A 19,939-nucleotide genomic window follows, 5' to 3' on the forward strand; every position below is an offset into this window, starting at 1 on the left:
GGCTCCGTCGCATCCCCCGACAGCCTCACACAGGGAATATGTCCTGTCCCTTTCACAGCTGAGGAGATCAGGGGCCAGGGGAAAGGACCTAGCCAAGATCACATGGCCAGCGAGGGCAGCACTGCGGGGAGAACCCTAGCCTGTCTGAGCCCATGTCCCCGTCTCACCAACACGCTATCTCTCTGCTCATCACTTCACGCTTTCTGTGAGTTCTACACGTGCCACGCTGGAGCAATATTGAGGAGGAGGAGGTGGTGGAGAATGGGTAGGGGGTCTGAGAAGACTTCTCTGAAGGGGCAGGACTTGAACTGGGCTTTGACAGATGGACAGTGGAAACCTAGAGAGGGGAAAGGGGGAATTCTAGGTGTGGCCATAGGGTGCACAAAGGGTTCAGCTTTTAGAAAAGAATCCAGCCTTTCAGAAGCAGGGAGGGGAACAAATGTGTGTGAAGTGCATCTTCTGGGCCAGGTGTCAGGCCGGCACCGGAGCTCAGCATGTGGCCTCTACTCTTAAAACAGGCACAGCCTAGAGGGGACTAAGATTGATGGATAAGTAACAAGCTATGAGGTGCTTGAGGATCTCTTGCTAAAACCCCCTGCTCAACTGAGGGGCAGGTGGTCTTTCCTCAGAGATCTCCTGGGCAGGAGAGAAGATTGGGGGTAGGTCCCTCCAATTTTCCAGAGCCCTTTAAAACAATCAATTGGCTCCAAAGTACACAACAAAATGACAAAATAGGAAGGGTTTATAGAAGTTCAATGCATCATTAGTGTTGACTTTATCGAATTTTCTTTAGCATTCACACACATCTCATTACATTCTGAAATTTTGCACGTTCGATTTTCTCTTTTCCTGAGGACCCACATACAACACTTCTGTGACCATGTGTGTGGGGTGATTCTCAGGCCGGCCGAGAATGTGTGTCACCCACTAGGTGGGTGTTTCCCTCAACTCTGACACTGTTTACCCGGAGATAGCTTCTGATCGCACAGTTAGGGCTCAGTCCCACTTTAGCTGCGGGTAGTAGGCCCGTCCCCAGGTTACCCACAATTTTTGTCCTACTTGGATACAAATCAGGGGTTCCTGATTTGCCACCCTTTCTTGGATTCCATTCTTTGCTAGAACAGCTCATAGAACTCAGGAAAACACTTACTTCATGTTTACCTGCTAATTATATAGTAAGGGATCTGATTAAGGGTATTGATTAATAGCCAGATGAGGAAACACATAAGGAGGGGCCTGGGAAGGTCCCAAATGCCGGAGCTTCTGTCCCTGTAGGGTTGGGATATGTCACCGTCCTGCCATATGGATGTGTTTACCAACCTTGAAGCTCACTGAACCCTATACTATTAGGATTTTGGGGGGGGGGGGGCTATCTCCACATAGATATGCTCAATCCTTAATTCCATTCCCAGCCCTTCTTCCCCTCTAGAGAATTGGGGGTGGAGCAGGGGAGCGTCTTCTTTCTGGTGACCATTTCCCTTCCAAGATCCCACCGAGAGTCATCTCATTAGAACAAAGGATATTTCTCTCACCCAGGAAATTGCAAGGGATTTAAGAGTTTGTTGTCATTTCCTAGCACACAGGGAATTACACAGATCTTCGGAGCTCTATGTCAGGAACTGGGGTCAAAGACTAAATATTAGAAGATTTTCCTAAGCACTCTTATTTACAAGAGTTTTATGAGCTCTGTGTCAGGAATATATACATTTGCATAAATATATATTTCTTATTATTTCACAGCGAAGTAATTGTTGAGAAATCACGATCATAAATTATTTGTTGCTAAGTAATTCTAGTTTCAAGGGGATGATTTGTAAAAAGCCTGTCGAATATTTTGCAGCAAGAATAATTCTATTTAATGAGGCATGTTGGTGCATTTGAATATGCTGGCTGTGATGGGAGAGAGGCCCTCCCTCCTCCTTAGGGCATAAAAGTCTGGGCCTAAGGGAGAGAACTGAAAATGTGTTCGTCTAGAAAAACTAGACGTGGCTGCTCTGTGAACCTCACTACCCATCCCCCACCCCCTGCTGGAGCAGAAGTTTTATATATAGGAGACCAGTGAAAATTGATGTTAGAACAGCCAATAGAGGTCAGAAGAGGAAAGGGCTTGCCTGCCAGCTTCAAGAACAGCTGGTCGCCCTGGAAGGAGGGTAAATGGGGGTTCCATGGCTCTGTCATAGGGTCTAAGTAGAGGAAGGGACAGAGGACATGTGTGGGGAGCAGGGAGGGCAGGGAAACTGGTGAAGCCACTCTGGCTATGGTTCAGGTGGGAAGCAGTGCACCAGCAGTGGGGGGAGACAAAGGGAGAAGTCCAGGAGCCACCCAGGAGGGACACTGCTAGGGCCCGGGTGCCGCTCTGCTAGGGGACATCCCAGGACAGTGCAAGCCTGGGCTGGTGCTGGGCTCAGAGGTAGGGGGAGGCAGGCCTTGCAGAGCGACCAATTTCATGGGAAGAAGGCAACTTGAAACCACAGATGGCCCTTCCTGGTTCTGCCTAGCTCAGGCCAGAAATTGAATGAGGTAAGAATTCCTAGAACTTGGGGCAACAGTTCTTAGAAGTAGGGGTGGTCACAGAGGAAGTGAGGAGTTTCTGGTTATGGGCAATGTCCAGGTTGAGCCTCACATCTGAACAGAGGACAGCTGCTTGAGCCAGGGGGTGGACTAGGTGAAGAAGCCAGTGGGAGGCGTGGCTGGGCTTGGTGATGTGTCCGATGGGTGACCTTGAACAAGACGCTTCCCCATTCTGTGCAGCCCCATAATGTAATAATATGCCAAGGACCAATTCTGGGGAGCTGTAGTCTGTGTGCCTAAAAGTCTAAGAATGCACAGTTTCTTGCGTCCAAGCTGCTGTGGGGCAGACATCTGGATTTGAAGAGCAGCATCTCTGTGATGATTGGAAGCCCTGCTTTCCCGGCTGTGAACCTGTCTGGCTGTCTGGATTCATTCTGTCAGCACATGGGGGATGGGGAGTGAGGAAGGAAGGGGGTGAGAGGTTCTTAAAAAAGAACCGAAGGCTGAGAACATGAAGATCTGCTTGCAGCAGCTCGCAGGCAATAAATATTGATGTGGGAGGAACTGTTCTCTCCCCCCTTCCCCGCGCCCCCACCCGCCTCAAGGAGGCTCTGCCTGGGCCAGCTCTGTTTACAGCGACAAGGGCGGCCCCTGCCCACTCAGGCCACTGAAGGAGAGGTAGATGGACAGGGAGGAAGGGCCCAGTGAGGCAGAATTGGCAGCCAGAAGGTCCAGGTTCACAGACATGGGGGGATGTATCTTCTGTAGAGAGTGGGAACAGGCACAGGTGGTGGGGAGCAGAGGAAAGTGAAGGGGAGATTCTTTCTGAAATCCCTTCGGGTATCTTCTCCCAGGCTCAGAGTTTCCCTAAATAGCCTCTTACACGTAAATGCAGTTTTTAATGGTGGCATGTAATATCAGGGTTTTGTGACCCAGTGGAGGTCTTGACCTTAGTCTCCTCATCTGTACAATGGGCAGATTGGACAGGGTCTACCAGCTCTGACAGGTTCAATGATGTGTTCTCTAAATGGAGCAGTACATGAGCCCCTCCACTGTGGGAGAAAAGGGTGCACTCCTCAGCCTCTGCCCCCAAGAAGCTCTCAGGTAACGAAGGAAGGCCAGATGCAGACGGACAGAGGGATGACTGATGGACAGCTCATGCTTCTCCCATGGCCAGTGCTTAGAGTTCTCTGCCTGCAGGGAGAGGAGCATGAAAAGTCTCCACAGAGAAGATTAGGAGATGGTAGATGGGAGAGACCATACAGGACATGGAGGGGAGGAGCTCTGCTTTCCTGTCTTTGGTTCTGCCCACAAATCTTTGATCTCATCATGGCCAGGAGACACCCTTCTAGGAGTGAACCATGGCAGATGTTAGTCCTCTCTAAGCCTCAGTCTCCCTCTCCATAATCAGCCAATTTCTAAGGTTCTATAGGACTTGAGGCACATGGCTCTGTAGGGCCTATGGAGTAGAGATGGCCTCTTAGGGGCTCCCTAGCAGGTCACCTGGCCCCATCTGTCCTTATGGTTGTAGGACACCATTCAGGCAGCAACCCTCCTGTGGCCTCCATAGCCTCAGGTCCCGCTGAATGCCTGCCCCTGGTGCTGGACCAGGGGCTAAGAAAGGTCTCATCCATCGAGAGCCCCTGTCCCTGCCTGGCCTCTGAGCACAACTGGTCTCTGTCATCTTCTCTCAGTTCCTATTTCCCAGGAGTCTCTGTGTCTGTTATTCTAGGCTGTCTCCCAGAGTCTGTGATTCTAATATTATACAGTTTAAAGTTCTATGTTTCTAGCAAAGATTCTCAAGTAGTTCTGTTTTATGATTCTATGCCTCAAATGGTCTTTGACTCCCAAAATTCATGTTTCTATATGGCTACAGTTTTGGCCCATGAGTCTAGGAGTCCATGAAATCTGTTTTCTCCTGATCATTGACCTGATGTGCTTCTTTGGGAGAATGGTCAAGGATGGGTGCACGAGTGGGCAATGGCAGTGGCCCTTAAAACCCAAGACTTAGGGCCAGCTGGGAGGCTTCTGTTACCCTTGGACTTCGTGCTCCTTTGCAGCCCCTGAGAGGTCCAAGGTGACTTGGGTCTCCCTTGTGCCTGGTACCTCTCCCTTGCAGGCACTGCCTCTAGACCCCTCCCAGCCAACCCAGGAGCCCACATGCGTCCTTCCTCATCCCTAGCAACCCAGGCCTTGTGATTCCACCTTTACCCCTCCTCAGGGCTCTAAGGTAAAATGTCTCGAGAGATCATCCAGTTCAACCCCAACTCTGTCTTACAGATGGAGGGATTCAGGTCCAGAGAGGGTCAAGGTTGTGCCCAGAGCTTGGCCAGCACCACCTCCCCATGTACCAGTCTGTACCAAGCCAAGTCTGGCCCCACAGGGCTATGGTGAACCTCACCCCTACTCACGGCTTGGTGTAGATCAGAGCTTCCTCAAAAACTGGGACTAGAAGGCTTTTGGGGGCGATCTGCTTCAGTGGTTTTAAACTGTACCCACAGAACTCCAAGGGTGCCACTGTAGGGAGATTGAAGAGAGTGTCCCCCAATAGGACTAAAGGTCTTCCACCCCCTCTGCACACAAACACGTGTACACACACACACACACACACACACACACACCCCAATCAGACAGATTCTAGTTTTATGTGTTTTTTTTTTATCAGTCTTTTGAGTGAGGTTCAATTGGAGAAAGGGTTTTGCTGCCAAAACCCCATTTTAAAAACACTGATCAAGTCCAATACCCCCGTTTGACAGAGGAGGAGACTGAGGCTCACGGAGAGAGCTGATCAGTAGCTGATCTGGCCTGGGAGGCTGGGGTTCTCGGTGCCTGAGACACCTGCACCGGTGACAGGAAGGCCCCCAGCAGGAGCCAGACGCGCTGTGTCTGTATGAGACCAGCCTGGTTATGAATCCCGCCTCCGCACCTAGAACTTTGAAATCTGTAAAATGGTTACAACACTAATATCCACACCTTGGGATTTTTTTTTTTTAAAGGTTTTATTTATTTATTTGAGAGAGAGAGAGAGAGAGAAAGCATGAAAAGGGAGAAGGTCAGAGGGAGAAGCAGACTCACCATGGAGCGGGGAGACTGATGTGGGGCTCAATCCTGGGACTTCGGGATCACAATTCCAGCTGAAGGCAGTTGCTTAACCAACTGAGCCACCCAGGTGCCCTACACCTTGGAATTTTTAAAGAATGAAACCAGCAAAGTGGAAAGTGGATTATTCAGTACCTGACCAGCGGGAGTGCTTATTCTTAATATCTTTCTCTGATCGAGCCAGCTCTTAAGAGCAAAAACAATGGAAAAATGACCTTTTTTCTAATACTCTTACAGCTCACACCAAACTCAAGTACCAAACTAGTAAAAGTGGGAAATTAAGCTGACATCTATAGTTTATTCTGGACTGTGTATTGTTTTAAACTCTTTGTATATATGATCTCATTTAATCTTTGTAATCCACCTGTGAAGTAGGTTAGGCTACAGCCCCCATTTTACACCTGAGGGTCAAGTTACAGAGATTAACCCCCCCCCCCAGGCCTAGTGGAGGGCGGAGCTGGGATTCAGATCCGGGAAGAGCAGGAGGGATGTGGGCTGAATCACTAAGTCAGGACCAAGAAGCAGGAAAATAGAAACAGCAGCAAAAGGGGTATCAGCAAGAGAGGGGGAAACATAGGAGCGTGGACCACAAAGATGAATTTGGTTGATGAAACCAAACCCCTTATCTGGTTCTGGGCTTGCTGGTGGCCAAAGCGACAAGGGAGGCATGGCCAGTCGCACAGATCTCAACAAGAAAGCTGGAGAAAGTGTGTCGCAATCCTCCACAGAGCTCAGATCTCCAGGCGCTCTGCTAGAAACAAGATCTCCCTCTCATGGTGGTGGGAAGGCTAGCAGATCACCCCATCCCTGTGGCCACTTGCTGTGGCCATGTGCGATGACAGTTGAGGGCTGGCAGAGAATACCATATCACCCGCCAGGGTCAGCGAGGCTCTGTGGGGCTGGGGTCACAGGCCTGCTCAGACCCTTCCAGAAACCCAACTTCCTCCAAGGACAGCTCCTGGAGCCCTAGAGGCCCAGCAGATACAGGGCCCTTGCACATACCGGACCACACACAGCTCCCTGGGTCCCACAAGCTTGCAGCTGTCAGCACATGGCCCTGAGGGAGGGGAAGTTCTAATCGGCTCTCTCAGCACAGGCCTGCTGACCAGGGCAAACCACAGCCAGATGTGATGTGTCTGACTCCAAGCCCTGCTCTGAGCTAGCCACAAGGCTTCTAGTTTCCGGAGCTGGCGCTTGGTCGGGAGTCCTCAAAGCAGATCTGGGGAGAGAGGCAGAAACTTGTGAAGAACCCAGGACAGGAGTGCCCAGCACCCATCTGATAAAGCCCAAGTCCATTAGCATGGACCTCCAAACTGACCACCTCCTGCCCCAGACACTATGGCTTCCCCATCACCCACTCTGACAAACCACTGCACAGACAGGCCCTTCCCCCAACCGCCCCCCACCACCACCCCCTCACTCCTGCTATCCTATGCCCTTGCTTCCAATAACTTCTCCCTTCCTCCCTTCCAAATCCCAAACCTCACTTCTCCTAGAGGCCTTCCCTGACCACTCCCTCTCCCCAGCCCCTGAAGTTCCGCCCCTCCCCTGCTCCATGCTCTTTTTCACAGCATGACCCAGGGGTGAGATGGTGATCCTGGAGGACCTGCCTTCAATAATCTGCTCTGCCATGGCTCCCTGGGTGACTCATCCTCTTCTGGGGCCTCAGTTTCCTCTTCTGCGAAATAGGTGCTATAAGGACCCCTTCACCAGACTGTTGTGGCAATCAGATGACATGGCAGATGTGAAAGTGCTGCCTAGACCACAGGGGGCTGGAGATGCAGATGCTGCAGTCACCCTCACTGTTTCATGAGGACAAGGAACCCCAAGCAAGGAAGGAACTCACAGATTCTGCCCGTCCAAGGGCGGAGCCAAGCCTGGCATCCCGTCTCTCTATCCATACTGGATAAGAACACTGGAAGGTTCTTAGTTTATCTCAGCCCCTCCTCCCTCTGTTCCTGGGGCAGTATCCTGACCGCAGCACCCCCTCCCTCAGGTGCTGTGGCCTTCCTGCACCACTCTCCATGGCTTGGCTAGGACACGGGAAGGTGCAAGGAGATCTCTGATTCTCATTTCCGCATGTCATCAGTTTAAAAAATTAATGATGGGTTATTTTCCATTTTTTTCTTCCATGTTAAGTCTTTGAAATGCCCCCTGTGTTTGATACTCATGATACATCTCAGTCTGGACTGGCTGTATCTCCAGTGCCCAGTGGCCACACAGGGCTGGTAGCTTCAAGGTATAAATGAGTAACAGACCCACAGTGCCTCACGCAGTGACTTAGACTGTGGGCTCTTGGGCCCCTTCACATTAGTTCACAAAGGTGCCTCCCAGTTCTGCCTGTCTTGCACCAGGGCTTCCGACTCATGGGTGCTGAGGGGGATAAGGCATGAGCTTTAGGCACATGCAGGCTTGAGCTCAGATCATAGTTCTGTGCAATGTTGAGCAAGTTACCGAAACTCCCAGCTGCTTTGCTCCTGGGAGGAGCATAAGTCTCCTTCCTTTGCAGGTGTGCATGAGGACAGAGCCCCCAGCCTGCATACCGGTGACCTGGGATACCTGGAATCTCCATTCTGCCAGGCCCCTGGGGTACTCAGTGTGGACCCCATGCTCCATTCAGAACTGAAGCTGTGTAGGAGCTCACTTGCCTCGCAATTGCCTCTCCTGTCAATCTTTTTCTTCCTAGAGCATGGTCGCACTCTTTGCCTATGGCAGCTGTCTTTTCCACTCTTTCTGTTCATAGATACTTAATAGATACCCACTATTCCACCCCAGGCCATATGCTAGGCACCAGGGTTTCAACAGAGAATAAGATAAGCACAATCCCTGCTCTCCCAGAGCTGGGAGCCCAGAAGGGGAGAGAAACTGAACAATGTTTGACTCAGACCTATGTGCATATGGAACATAGTGATTTTCTCTGAAAATCAACTTCCCTTCTGCTCAGAATGCCCACCTCCTGGATTAGCAGGACCCTCAACCTCAGCCTCTCTCGGAGTTCCCCGGCCAAGGTGAAGCAAAGGTCCTTATATGGCATTCAGGGACCAGTTCTCTCCCCGCCTCAGCACATGTTGGCATCAATCCGTCCATGCTCATTCAGGGCTGAAGCTCATGGAACACTGTTGACCCCTATTGCTTCTGATGAGGTGACTGGCTCATGCCCTCTTCTCTCCCAGAGTGCTTCCCGAGCCCACAGGCATCTCAGAGCAGAATGTCTGGCATCCAGCTGATGGCCCTTGGTTGTGTGTCCTCCCAGGGTGAAGATTCTCCCCCTGAGAGCCTGGCGGAGTCCCAAGAGAAGCAGGACAGCCTCACCCAGATTGCACCAGACCTGACAGTGATCCAGTTCATCAAAGGTAAGGGAGGATATAGAGAAGTGGGACCAGAGAGGCACGTGGGGCCATCCAGGACCCAGCCCCTTCCTGCCCTTCTTGATTTTTCTTTCACACCTACAGACCCCTCATGAGCACCATACACTCTGTAAGTCTTGACTTAGTTGAACCCTTCTGCCTGGAACATTCGTTTCTATTGCTATCTATCAAAATCTTCCTTGTCCCCCTAGGTCAAGCGCAAGTGCTATTCCTCTCCTTCCCCCCAGCAAGCCTGGCTCTCCCTCCTCTCAGCCCTCCAAACCCTCAAGGCCAATAATCCTTGCTCTGCTTCCCTCAAGGGCTATTACAAGACTCAAATGGGGTGATGAATGGAAAGCCTTTCGCATACTATTAAAAAAAAAAAAAACCTACTTATATAAGGTATAATTATCTTTTCAATTATCACCCCTGCCCTACTATTAGGCTGACCATGTCCCAGGACAGTAAGTTGAGCTGCCTATGGTTTAGGAAGGTGATGACTACAGGCTTTGCTTCAGCGCCCACCCCTGCCCCCACTGAGGACTCTTGAAACAGGAAATTAATCAGGCCCAATTCTTGGAAGTGTATCCTACGACATGTTGTTTGGGATACCAGTAATCCAGCCTCCAGTTCTCCAGCTTCCCTGGGGTAAGGGTGGGGGGGCTGGACCGCATGGGGCTGGGCCCAGAGGCAGGAGGGGCTTAGACTCCCTAACCTCAGATCACTCCCCAGCTGCTGAAAGTCCCCAGCAGGCTGCTCCTTGGGAGAGTTTATTAATCACAGCTTTGGCTTCTGCCCAGAGGGAAGCTGGGGCCAATCACCGAAATTGGATCCTGGAGTGGGTGTCCTGGGCAGATTGTCTCTGGTGGTTTCAGCTTCTCTGTGAGCCTAGAGGAGACCAGGGCAGGGGCTAGCCATAGGCCCTGTAGTTGGTCCCAAGCCTGGCTTCTGGCCTTTCTGCTGAGTTCCAGAGGGATCAGTGATGACCTGAGGCTTGGCTTTGAGTACATGGGGCTATGGGGGAGCCAAAGGAAAGAGGAACCAGGACCCTTCAGCTGGAGAAGGCTTAAATTCTTGGCGAAAGACAGTCCCTGAGTTAGAGAAGGCCCCTGTCTGATGGGGGAGACACAGTCTCTGAGTGGAGAGAAGCCCTAGCTTACTTGATGGAAGAGACATTAAGCTAAGGGAAGCAGCTATCCAGCAGACATGGCTCTGGGTTCCCCAGAAATTATCCCTATCTGAGCGAAAGGCATAGCCCTGCCTTCCAGGAATTTTCCATCTGTTCTAAGGACAGGCAAAAGATGATGAAGAGATAGACGGTATGTACAAAGTGTATTTGCGATGGGAGATAGAAGCAAGGAATGAGATTGAGCCCTCTGGCTGCCAGAGAGGCACAGGAATGTGGGTGGCATGGGGTATAGTAGGAGGAATGACCTTTACACTAAGAGTCAGGAAAGCCCTGGCGACTTCTGGCCTTGACCTGGCCGCTCTAGATGAAGTTGGGCCCCACCTGGTGAGGGCACCCATCTGGTCTGGGCCGATGTTCTCCAAGGCCGCTTGAGGAGGGAGGTTGGCTGGAGCAGCTACGTGGGGTGAAGGCCATGTGTCACACCTTCCCACGTCAAGCGCACTGGCTGAATGCGTCGTATGTAGGGCAAGGGACTCAGGACGGGAGGCAGGGCTGGGACACAAAAGATGGGGAATTCCACAGCCCCAACTCCTACCAACCCTGCCCGGACTGTTTGCCTTTATTTGTTGGCTGCTAAGGAAATGGTTCCTGGCCTGGCCCAGGGGCCTACAGAACTAGCTGACTGGGCTCTGGCCACACTGTGAGGGCAGACAGAGATCTCCAGCAACAGAGACCCTGGTCTTGCCACTGCAGGAACAGACCCTCCCACTTGGCCCAGAGGAGCCCCGGCGCCATCATTCCCCTCCAGTCCCAAATGCCAGGCGGTTTGCTCCTCTGATGTCTCTTCTTTGAAGGGCCTCTCCTCGCCTGCCCTCCCCACACCTCACGTTAACTTCCAGCTCACCACCTGCGGGCAGAAACACATGCCCTTCTCTCCTGACGTCAGTGGAGAGAGAATTGCACGTGTCTGGAGAGAAAGCATTCTTGGCCGTCACCCGGGCTGCCCTTGAAGCCCTTTCAAGACTTCCCCCATGTCACGTGGTCACGTGCCCTTCAGGTTAGCGGACTTGCAAAGAGGAAACCTGTACACGAGGCACCAGGTTAGGAGATAACGGGTGATTGAGGCGGTCATCAAAGCCAGACCTGTCGCTTCTATGCCCCTCTATGTGTTTTTGTTCTTGCCGTGCCCCTCCTAGAAATTTCCTTCAGGTCCATTCTTCAGGTCCTACCTTGAGAAGCACCCCCAGCACCAAGTCAGCTTGGTTTTCACCTTCTCTGGAGGTCTTCCTTCTGCCCCAACATCGTAATACTGGATCATGTGTTGGCCTGTATCTCCATTCATTTATCCCTAAATATTTCCTGAGCTCCTGTTGTGCCCCAGGCTCGGGAGATTCAGGAATGAATAGAGCAGACAAAAATTCCTGCTCTGAATGAAGCTTATATTCCAGTGGGGTGACCGTAAAATGGCTAAGGGAGTGAAACATGTGGTACATTAGATAGAGTGCTGCGGAGAAGAGAAACTAGGGATGGAAGATCAGGGGCGGGCTGCTGTCCCATGCTGGGGACACGGGAGGAAAGCCTCAGGTATGGGGTGGCTTAGAAAGAGCTAGAGCAGGACAGGATGAAAAGGACTGAGTGGGAGAAAGTGAGATGAGTAAGCAGAACAGAAGAAATGGAATGAGGTGGGAGGCAATGAGATGAATGGAAGAGGAGGCATGGGCTCGAACTCTGTGGCATCGAATTTTAGACGGAATTGAATGGAAAGAGGCACAATTGAGTAGCGTGCAGTCTAACTCAAAGGATGGGAACAAAACTGAGTTTCAAAAGTGGAACAGAATTAAATGGAGAGGAGTCAAATGTAATGGGATAGAATTGGGCGCAGTGGAATTAAATGAGACAGCATGGAAGGAATAGACCAGTTTAAACTGAACAGGACAAGACAGGACAGAAACAAAAGGCAGGCTGGCCTGCCCACTCTGACCTGCTCCCTACTCACCCCAACAGTGTTCCCCAGGGTGCTGCTGAGGACCCTGCGCCACCCCATCTTCCTGCTGGTGGTCCTGTCCCAGGTGTGCATGTCATCCATGGTGGCAGGCATGGCCACCTTCCTGCCCAAGTTCCTGGAGCGCCAGTTTTCCATCACAGCGTCCTACGCCAACCTGCTCATCGGCTGCCTCACCATCCCGTCGGCCATCGTAGGCATCGTGATCGGGGGCGTCCTGGTCAAGCGCCTCCATCTGGGCCCCGTGCGTTGTGCCGTCCTCTGCCTGCTGGGGGAGCTTTTCTGCCTACTTCTCAGTCTGCCCCTCTTCTTCATGGGCTGCTCTACCCACCAGATTGCAGGCATCACCCAACCCCCCGGGTGAGTGTGTGAGAAGCAGGTGGTGGAGGGCTTCAGGGAGGGGGCCTAGACAAGGCCAGAGAAAGGGGGTACCCGTCTACCTCAAAGCTCACTTTCCACCAGCACCTTCTCCTCCCCTCCCCACCTGGCTTCTGAGCAGTGGGACTTCCGTCTCCAAGTCTCCAGTGAGGGTGTCAGGCATCACTAGGAGGGGCAAGGATGGAACTTCGCAGACAGGACAGCTCAGGCCTGGGGAGAGATGGAAGCCAAGACAGGGCAAACCGCTTGTGTGGCCGGCGTCTCCAGAGAGGCTAAGCCCTGTGGGCCAAATGGAGGTTAAGGCACAGGCCACATCAGAGAGCAGGGCCCAGCTCAGCGTGAGGAAGTCTTCGCTCCTGGGCAGAGGAAAGGCCTGCCTGGGAGCCTGCACGCTCTCCATCCCCAGGGGTGGGGGTGTAGAGAGAAGGGGTGAGCAGGGGCTGCAAGGCATCTATCATGGACGCTGGAGAAGGGACTTAAGCCCTAGGAAGGGGTTGGTCTAACTTGTGATTCTTAGAGCCTGGCAGCTAAAATTGTGTTGTTCCATGACCCTAAGACTCAAGGCTCTTTGTCCACATCTGAGGGAGCACCAGGAGGACAGCCTCCTCCCATGCCTGTCTCCCTTCTCATTTCTCCCTCATCCCACCCACACACATATGCTCTCTCCTGGTGGTGGCCATCTTCGAGAGGATGCTGGAAGTTACTTCACTGTCTCTCCTCCAGAATGACTTCGCTTTTCCTGGGAACTGCTCCAGGCTGAGGCTGACCCAAGACCCAGCAAGAATTCCCCAGGTGTCCCTGTTCCCACCTCTCCCTGGGCATCTCCTCCCTCCACCCACATGCCAGCTTTCCCCACCTGAGGGAGGCTTAGCGCTTCTCTCTGGGCCAGGCCTCACATTACAGCCTCTCCCCTATCATCTTTACCCTTCCCCTCCTTCCTTGTCCCTCCTTCTCCCAAACAGTAAGGCTGCTGTGCTGCCTCCTGTCTGGGGAGCCCTTGTTCTAGACACAGAGGGGAGCTTTACCCAGGCCCTCCGAAGTCCCTGGTCTGAGGAGAACCAAGACCTTTATTTTTTTATTTTTTTATTTTAAGATTTATTTATTTGTTTTAGAGAGAGGGAGAGAACATGAGGTGGGGAGGGGCGGGGGGGGGAGAGAGAGAGAGAAACTCCTGCAGACTTCCTGCTGCAGACTCCCCGCTGAGCACAGAGCCGGACGCAGGGCTCCCTCCAGGACCCCGAGATCATGACCTGAGCCAAAATCCAGAGTTGTCTGCTTAACCGACTGAGCCACTCAGGTGCCCCAAGCCAGGGCCTTTAAATGATTTTTTTTTCCTAAATGTAAATAGAAAAAAGTCAGCCTAGCACACATGCCTCTTTCCCTTTTCTTCTGTCCCAGCTGAGCTAATCAACAGAGACACTGACGTCCAGAGAGAGGCAGAGACTGCTGGGTGATCCCACAGCTAGTCAGGTGTCCTGCCTGCTCCAACACACATAACTTGAATTTTCTAAAAGAAAGCAATCCAGCCCATCAAGAAAAAGGCCCTCTTCATCTGAGACTACATTCTGGGATGAATTTATCTTGTGTTCCCCAAAGAAGGGCCACTGAGGGATGGAGAATATTTGCAAAAGTTCAGAGGCTAGTAAGATCTTCAGGCTGAGAGGGGTCTCAGAGGCCTCCATCCAACTCTACCCCCCAGTCCTCCTGTTTGGGAGCCTCTAGCCCATCTCCCTGCTCCCCTACCCCATTTCAAGGAGCTCCCCATGTGGGGCATCCCTGACAGTAAAAGCTCTGCATGGAGCCAAATCTCTGGCCATTGTTCTCAGGATGGGGAGCTGGGCTGTGGGGCTGAGAAGTTCAGGATCTGAGAGCCAGAAAGCCAGGCCAACCCTGCTTCCTTCTCTCCCACCAGCCACCTGCCTCGACCGGAGCTGTTTACAGCCTGCACAGAGCCTTGCTTCTGCCCACTGGACGACTTTAACCCTGTCTGTGACCCCAAAACCCACGTGGAGTACCTCACTCCCTGTCAGGCGGGCTGCACAGGCTGGGCGCTCCAGGAGGCTCTGGACAAAAGTCAGGTGGGTCAGGGCTCCAAGCACTCCCTCAGCCTCCCTTGGGCCCTTCCACTCCCTGTCTTTGTGTACCCATCACGCTCTCCATCTTTCCACATTCTCATTCTGGGGCTTTTCTCTCTGTCTGTCCATCTATCTGTTGGCCAGTCTGCCTCCTTCTATTGGCCAATGGAAAACATGATTCTTGCAATAACCTTTCATTGCCAGTCTGGGCCCAGCCATGGGCCGGGCCCCAGAGCACAAGGGTGAGCCCGATCTGGCTCCAGCTCTCTGTGCAGGAGAGAGGTGAAAGGAAACAAGTCAGGAATTCCAGGGGTGGGGATAGGCAGGTACAGACAATGATGGAAGAAGCCGGGGAGGGTCTTAGAAGGCTTCCTGGGACATGACATTTGTGTTGGGTCTACAAGGATGAGGGAGCCAACTAGGAAAGGGCTTTCCAGGCAGGGGGAGCTGTAGAAGCAGAGTCTGCACACCCATGCACACAGTGTTTCAAGAACCTGGAAAGAACTTGTTGGAGCAGAAGCATAACGTTTCAAAGAGGGAAAGTGAGGCACAGGCAAAGAAGGGCCTTGAATGCTGGGCCACCAGTAGGGACTTCACCAAGAGAGTGTTGGGGAGCATTGGTTAGGCTGGCAACAGTGTCAGATCTGTATGTGATCACACTTGAGGCTGTAGGTTGGAGGAAGGTGAGCAGAGGCTGGCCCAGTAAGCCCAGTCAGTCAGTCATTCAGTCAACAAACCTTCATAGAGCTTCTCCTCTGTGCTGGGCCCTATGTGCGGGGGGGGGGGGGGGGGGGGGGGGGAACTGAGGACCCAGAGCCAAGGGACCTACCCTCAAGGAACTCCCAGCAGTGAAGGAGGCAGAATAAGCAGCCCCAATGTATATGGTGTGAACCTTAAACAGGTCCCCAAGACGAGCCACCCCTCACCTTTCTCCTCAGTCCCCCAGATGAGAAATGAAGAGAACACCTGCCTTCCTCAGACCCCTAGACTGTAGAAGAGCCTGTGTGTGCAGTGTCAAACTGGCCATTATAAGGGGTTCCTTCTCCAGAGTTCCCTACCTTTGTCATGGGGAACTCCTGCCTTTACATCCTCTGGGCATCAGTGTCCAAGCCCAAGGGTCCTCCCGGTAGGGACCTGGGACCCATGGGCTGGAGCCCTGGAGAGCTCCTGGCTGATGGGGCTTCAGACCAGCAGGCGCCACCTAGGGGCTGTGCAAACCCTTTGCATTTGCAATTGCAATCCCGGTCTTCGGGCCTTCTTAATTCTCACTGTCTTTACCTGGTTTCATCTCCCTGAGACTCTTCCAGGGAACCCCAATTCCTGCCGGCTGGGGCAAGATCCCCCAGGGAACAGTGAATTTTTGCGGATGTGGGCCCCTGAGCGCCGTGGCCAGGTCATCTGGTTCGAACCCCGCCCCCTTCTTCCCGTAACTGACTCTGTTACCTCAAGCAAATTATTTAATCAGTGTCTCCATTTTCTGGGTCTATAAAACAGAAGTGATCATATTGAGTACCTACTCTATGCCAGCCACTATGCTGAATGCTTTCCTTGGGTGAATTCATTAAACAGTGAGTAAAGGGTCACATGACAAAACCCGTGAAAAATACTTAACACAGTGGCTGGGAAATTTTAAGCGCTGGGTAGTACACACTCCTGTTATGCCCATTATACAGATGGGGAATGGAGGCTCAGGAAAGGACCGGGCATTGCCCACAGTCTTAATGCCAGCGCTGGGATTATAACCCAGGGTTCTGGCCTCCCAGCCCAGCTCCCTCCCCAGAGCCTCCTCAGAGGTTGTGTCTGGGGATAGTGTTTGGAGGAAGGTGGGCTGGTCAGCACTCAGGAAGTGTCGCTCTGGCCTAGAATAGTCTCGCTGCACACCTGCCTCCTCAGGCCGACCGTGAGCGAGCTCGCGGGCCCGGGGCTGGGTCGCTCAGCAGTCGGCGCGACTGTGCTCAGAAACAATTTATGAAGGTGTAAATGACCAGGGGAAAGACGGGGAGAGGTGGGCGGTTGGTGGGATCTGAGGCTCAGGGGGTGAGGCTGAAGTCCCCCTGGGGAGTGAGAATCGGAAGCAGATGGAGAGATTGAAGTCATCCATAAGAAGAGCTTGCTGCTGGAGTTAGATGGATGGGAATGAGAGCTGGGAAAACTCCAAGAGGAAGGCCCCCTTTGTCCAGCCCAGCCATCTTCTGCCACTCAGAAAAGGCATGAGGGTGGGTCTCTCTCTTCTAGCAACATTGCCAGGCCTAGTTCTCCCCTTACCTGTCCCTCCATTGTGCCTCCAACCCAGTGGCTTGCTCAGCCTGGAGGGAAAGGGCCACATGGTATGTGCTTAGCAGATCACACACCAGATCTCTCTCTTTCTTTCTCTCACCTTGCCCTAATTCTACCTCCTAAGTATCTCTCAAATCAAAACTTGTTTCCCCACTGTCCTCCCCTTCCCACCACTCTCTCTGCAGTGGGCCTCTGCCTCCCCCATCTGGCCCATCCTCTTGAAGGAGCCACAGTGACTTTGGTGTTGTCAGCCTTCGTCCCTCCCTCCCGTGCTTAAATGCTTCCCAAGGCTCCCAGAGTCTGCCTCAGGGACTCCCAACCCTTTTCACAATAGGAAGTGTCTGAGGCTGCCCATGGCTGGAGGTGACAGGCTGCCCCAGGCCAAGCAGACCACCTCGAGGGCTCATAGCACCTGGCCCTGCATACCTGTTTCCCAGCACAGGCCAAGGCTCCCTGGGACACACTGGTCAGAGACTCTGTTCTCTGGGGGAAGAAAACCCTAGGCTTCCTGGCTGGCTTTGCTCCTGGGAAGCACCCGAAGACATGGGCAGTGGAGACAATTTCTGAAGGAATCCGGGGCTGGAAGTTTTCCAGGCCATGTGGTGGTGAGACTGCAGGCTGTCCTCAAGCATGCCCTGGGCCAGCCTGGGGGCCACTCCTTGCAGCTTGAAAAGGAGTCAGCTTTTCACAGACTTCAGCCTCTGGAGGGGTCCCAGTTTTGGGGGAGAGTCTCCTATTGGACATTACCCTGGCGGGATGGAGGGCTAGGGTTTGTCCTCTGGCCCTGGAGCCCCCAGACCTCAGAAAGCCGTACTCCCTTGTGTAGGTTCTGCAACCCTGCTGGGGCCAAAGCTTGCTTCAGGACCCTGCCCATCTTGCTGGGTTTCAGCCTCTCTAAACAGCTTTCCATTTCTGCCAGTGCCTGGGTACCCTCAGGACAATGTTTTCAATACTTTACCCAGCATTTTGTTGTCAGCGGGATGACTGGCAGGGCCCTGGCCCACTGTGTTTCTGGAAACAGCAGTCCAGGTTCCTCTTTTGTGTCCCAAGCTCAGCAGGCCGCTGGGCCCAGGGTAGCCCTAGCGCAGCCCAAACGCTTCCCCTTTGCCCTCCGCTCCAGGCAGACAAAGACTTGCAGCGCTCTTGCCTGCCACTTTCCTGTTATTTTACATCTGACCTTCCTTCCCTCTCCTCATTTCAGTTTTCCTCTTCGCAAATTCCTATTCATTCTTCCAGAGCCAAATCTAGCACCCCTCTCCGCGGAGGTCGTCCCTGCCCTTCACCTGCTGAAGCCTGGTTTCCATGGTGCTGTCTGGGTCCCTCTCTCCTGTGCTGGAATCTCTCCTTGAGAGTTTCCTCTGTGACCCAGTGCCCTGGAGGACCTCAGTGAAGTAGAAAGGGATACTCAGCTGGAAAATCTGAGTTCCTTCCCCAAACACTCTTAAATAGTTTGTTTTTTTTAAAGATTGTTTTATTTATTTGAGAGAGAAAGGGAGAGGGCACATGCAAGAGAGCATGTAAGAGAGAGTGGTCATAAGCGCAAGGGACGGGCAGAGGGAAGAGCAGGCTCCCCGCTGAGCAGGGAGTCCGATGCGGGGCTCGATCCCAGGACCCTGGGATCAAAACCTGAGCTGAAGGCAGATGCTTAACCGACTGAGCAAACCAGGTGCCCTTTTATCCCCCATAGCTTTTTTTTTTTTTTAAGATTTTATTTGGAACATTCTGACATCACCAGGTGGAAGAATGAGCGAGTTCGTATGCACATGTGTGTGTATGATTGTGCATGCTGTGGGACTGCGGTGTGTGCGTTAAAGTGACAGTGGTGTGTATGGGAGTGTATGTGGTGTGGTAGGGGGTGAGGCTCTCCCAGCCCCTCGCCCTCTTCTGTCCTCTGCTTCCCTCTCCCCACAGCCTCAGCCCCTGTGTGTGGAAAGCATGTGGGCTGCGTACCTGCCTGGCTGCCCCCTCCCACTCGCCTTGGGTCCAGAAAGCCTAGCCTTCAGCCAGCTCTGCCCCAGCTCGTTGGTGCCCTCAGGTCCCCCATAAGCCTTCGGGGGCCTCAGGCACTTGGCTAGCTGCTTGCCCTTCGAGGCTCCTGAAGGCTTTTCTCTCTGCCCCCTTCCTGCTCTAGGTTTTCTACGCCAACTGCAGCTGCATAGTGGGGGGCGGCTCTGTGCTCGCCGGCTCCTGCGAATCGTCCTGCAGCCACCTGGTGCTGCCCTTCATGGTCCTAATCAGCCTGGGGGCCTCCCTGGCCAGTCTCACCCATACACCTTCCTTCATGCTCATCCTAAGGTGAAAGTGGGCGAGCCCAGACCCAGGGGATCCCAAAAAGTCCTTAAACCCAGGTAGGATAAGGGATCCTAGAGGCAGGGTTTAAAGAAGGAGGCCACTTGGGTGTCCTGCCCCTCTCCCCATAACAGACCAGGTTCTCCTTGCCCTGTCTCCATCTTCATGGCAACCTACTAAAGTGACACCATCCACCCCCATTTATAGGTAAGAAACCTGAGGCTCAGAGAAATTCAGAAGCCAGCCCCAGCTCTCATGGCAAGTGTTGAGTAGAGTAGTACCAGGGCCAGGGCCCAGAGCCAGGCCCCTACTTGCCCCAGGAGAGGAGAGGCCACCCAGGCACAGTGAGGACAAAGCAGAGCATTGCCTGATGGCCCATCCCCCCACCCTGCCCGTAGAGGGTGGGTCGGGTTGCAGGAGGGTACAGCCAGAAAACCCAGCCCTGTCCATGTGGTTCATGGTTTTTCAAGTCCATGAGCCCTTACAGGCCCACCATGGACCCAGCCCACAAGAGTATACTGCCTCTTGTTCCCTGATCTTTCCGACCATTGTCCTAAGGGTGCCTGCTGGGACTGACAGATTGTTACCTGAGGCCAAAGTCAGCGTGCCTAGGGTGGGGGCCGGAATAAGGGGACCTCAGAACAGGATAATTCCAAGAACAGGATATTTCATTGTGCTGGGATTATTTTTTTAAACCACTTTTCTTTCTTTTTTTTTTTTTTTTTTAAGATTTTTATTTACTTATTTGAGAGAGAGAGAAAAGGAGCAGGGAGAGGGAGAAGCAAACTCTCCATGGAGCAGGGACCCTGACTTGGGGCTCGATCCCAGGACC

The 19,939-nt window shown here is 52.9% G+C and overlaps 2 protein-coding genes across 3 annotated transcripts in view; one reads left to right on the forward strand and one right to left on the reverse strand.

The window, feature by feature from the left end:
- The window catches only part of LOC132017478 (olfactory receptor 2AT4), a 111,628-nt gene that overhangs the window by 55,741 nt on the left and 35,948 nt on the right, over positions 1-19,939 (reverse strand). The window lies entirely within an intron of this gene.
- Positions 1-19,939, forward strand: part of SLCO2B1 (solute carrier organic anion transporter family member 2B1) — a 45,533-nt gene that overhangs the window by 21,240 nt on the left and 4,354 nt on the right. For both annotated transcript variants that reach the window (XM_059410913.1, XM_059410923.1), the window contains 4 exons: positions 8,864-8,963; positions 12,091-12,448; positions 14,379-14,544; positions 18,950-19,113. In XM_059410913.1, the coding sequence (XP_059266896.1) occupies positions 8,864-8,963; positions 12,091-12,448; positions 14,379-14,544; positions 18,950-19,113 (788 nt within the window). The remainder of the gene's footprint in view (positions 1-8,863; positions 8,964-12,090; positions 12,449-14,378; positions 14,545-18,949; positions 19,114-19,939) is intronic.

This window comes from Mustela nigripes, chromosome 1 (genome assembly GCF_022355385.1).
Source record: "Mustela nigripes isolate SB6536 chromosome 1, MUSNIG.SB6536, whole genome shotgun sequence".
NCBI classification, from domain to species: Eukaryota; Metazoa; Chordata; class Mammalia; order Carnivora; family Mustelidae; genus Mustela; species Mustela nigripes.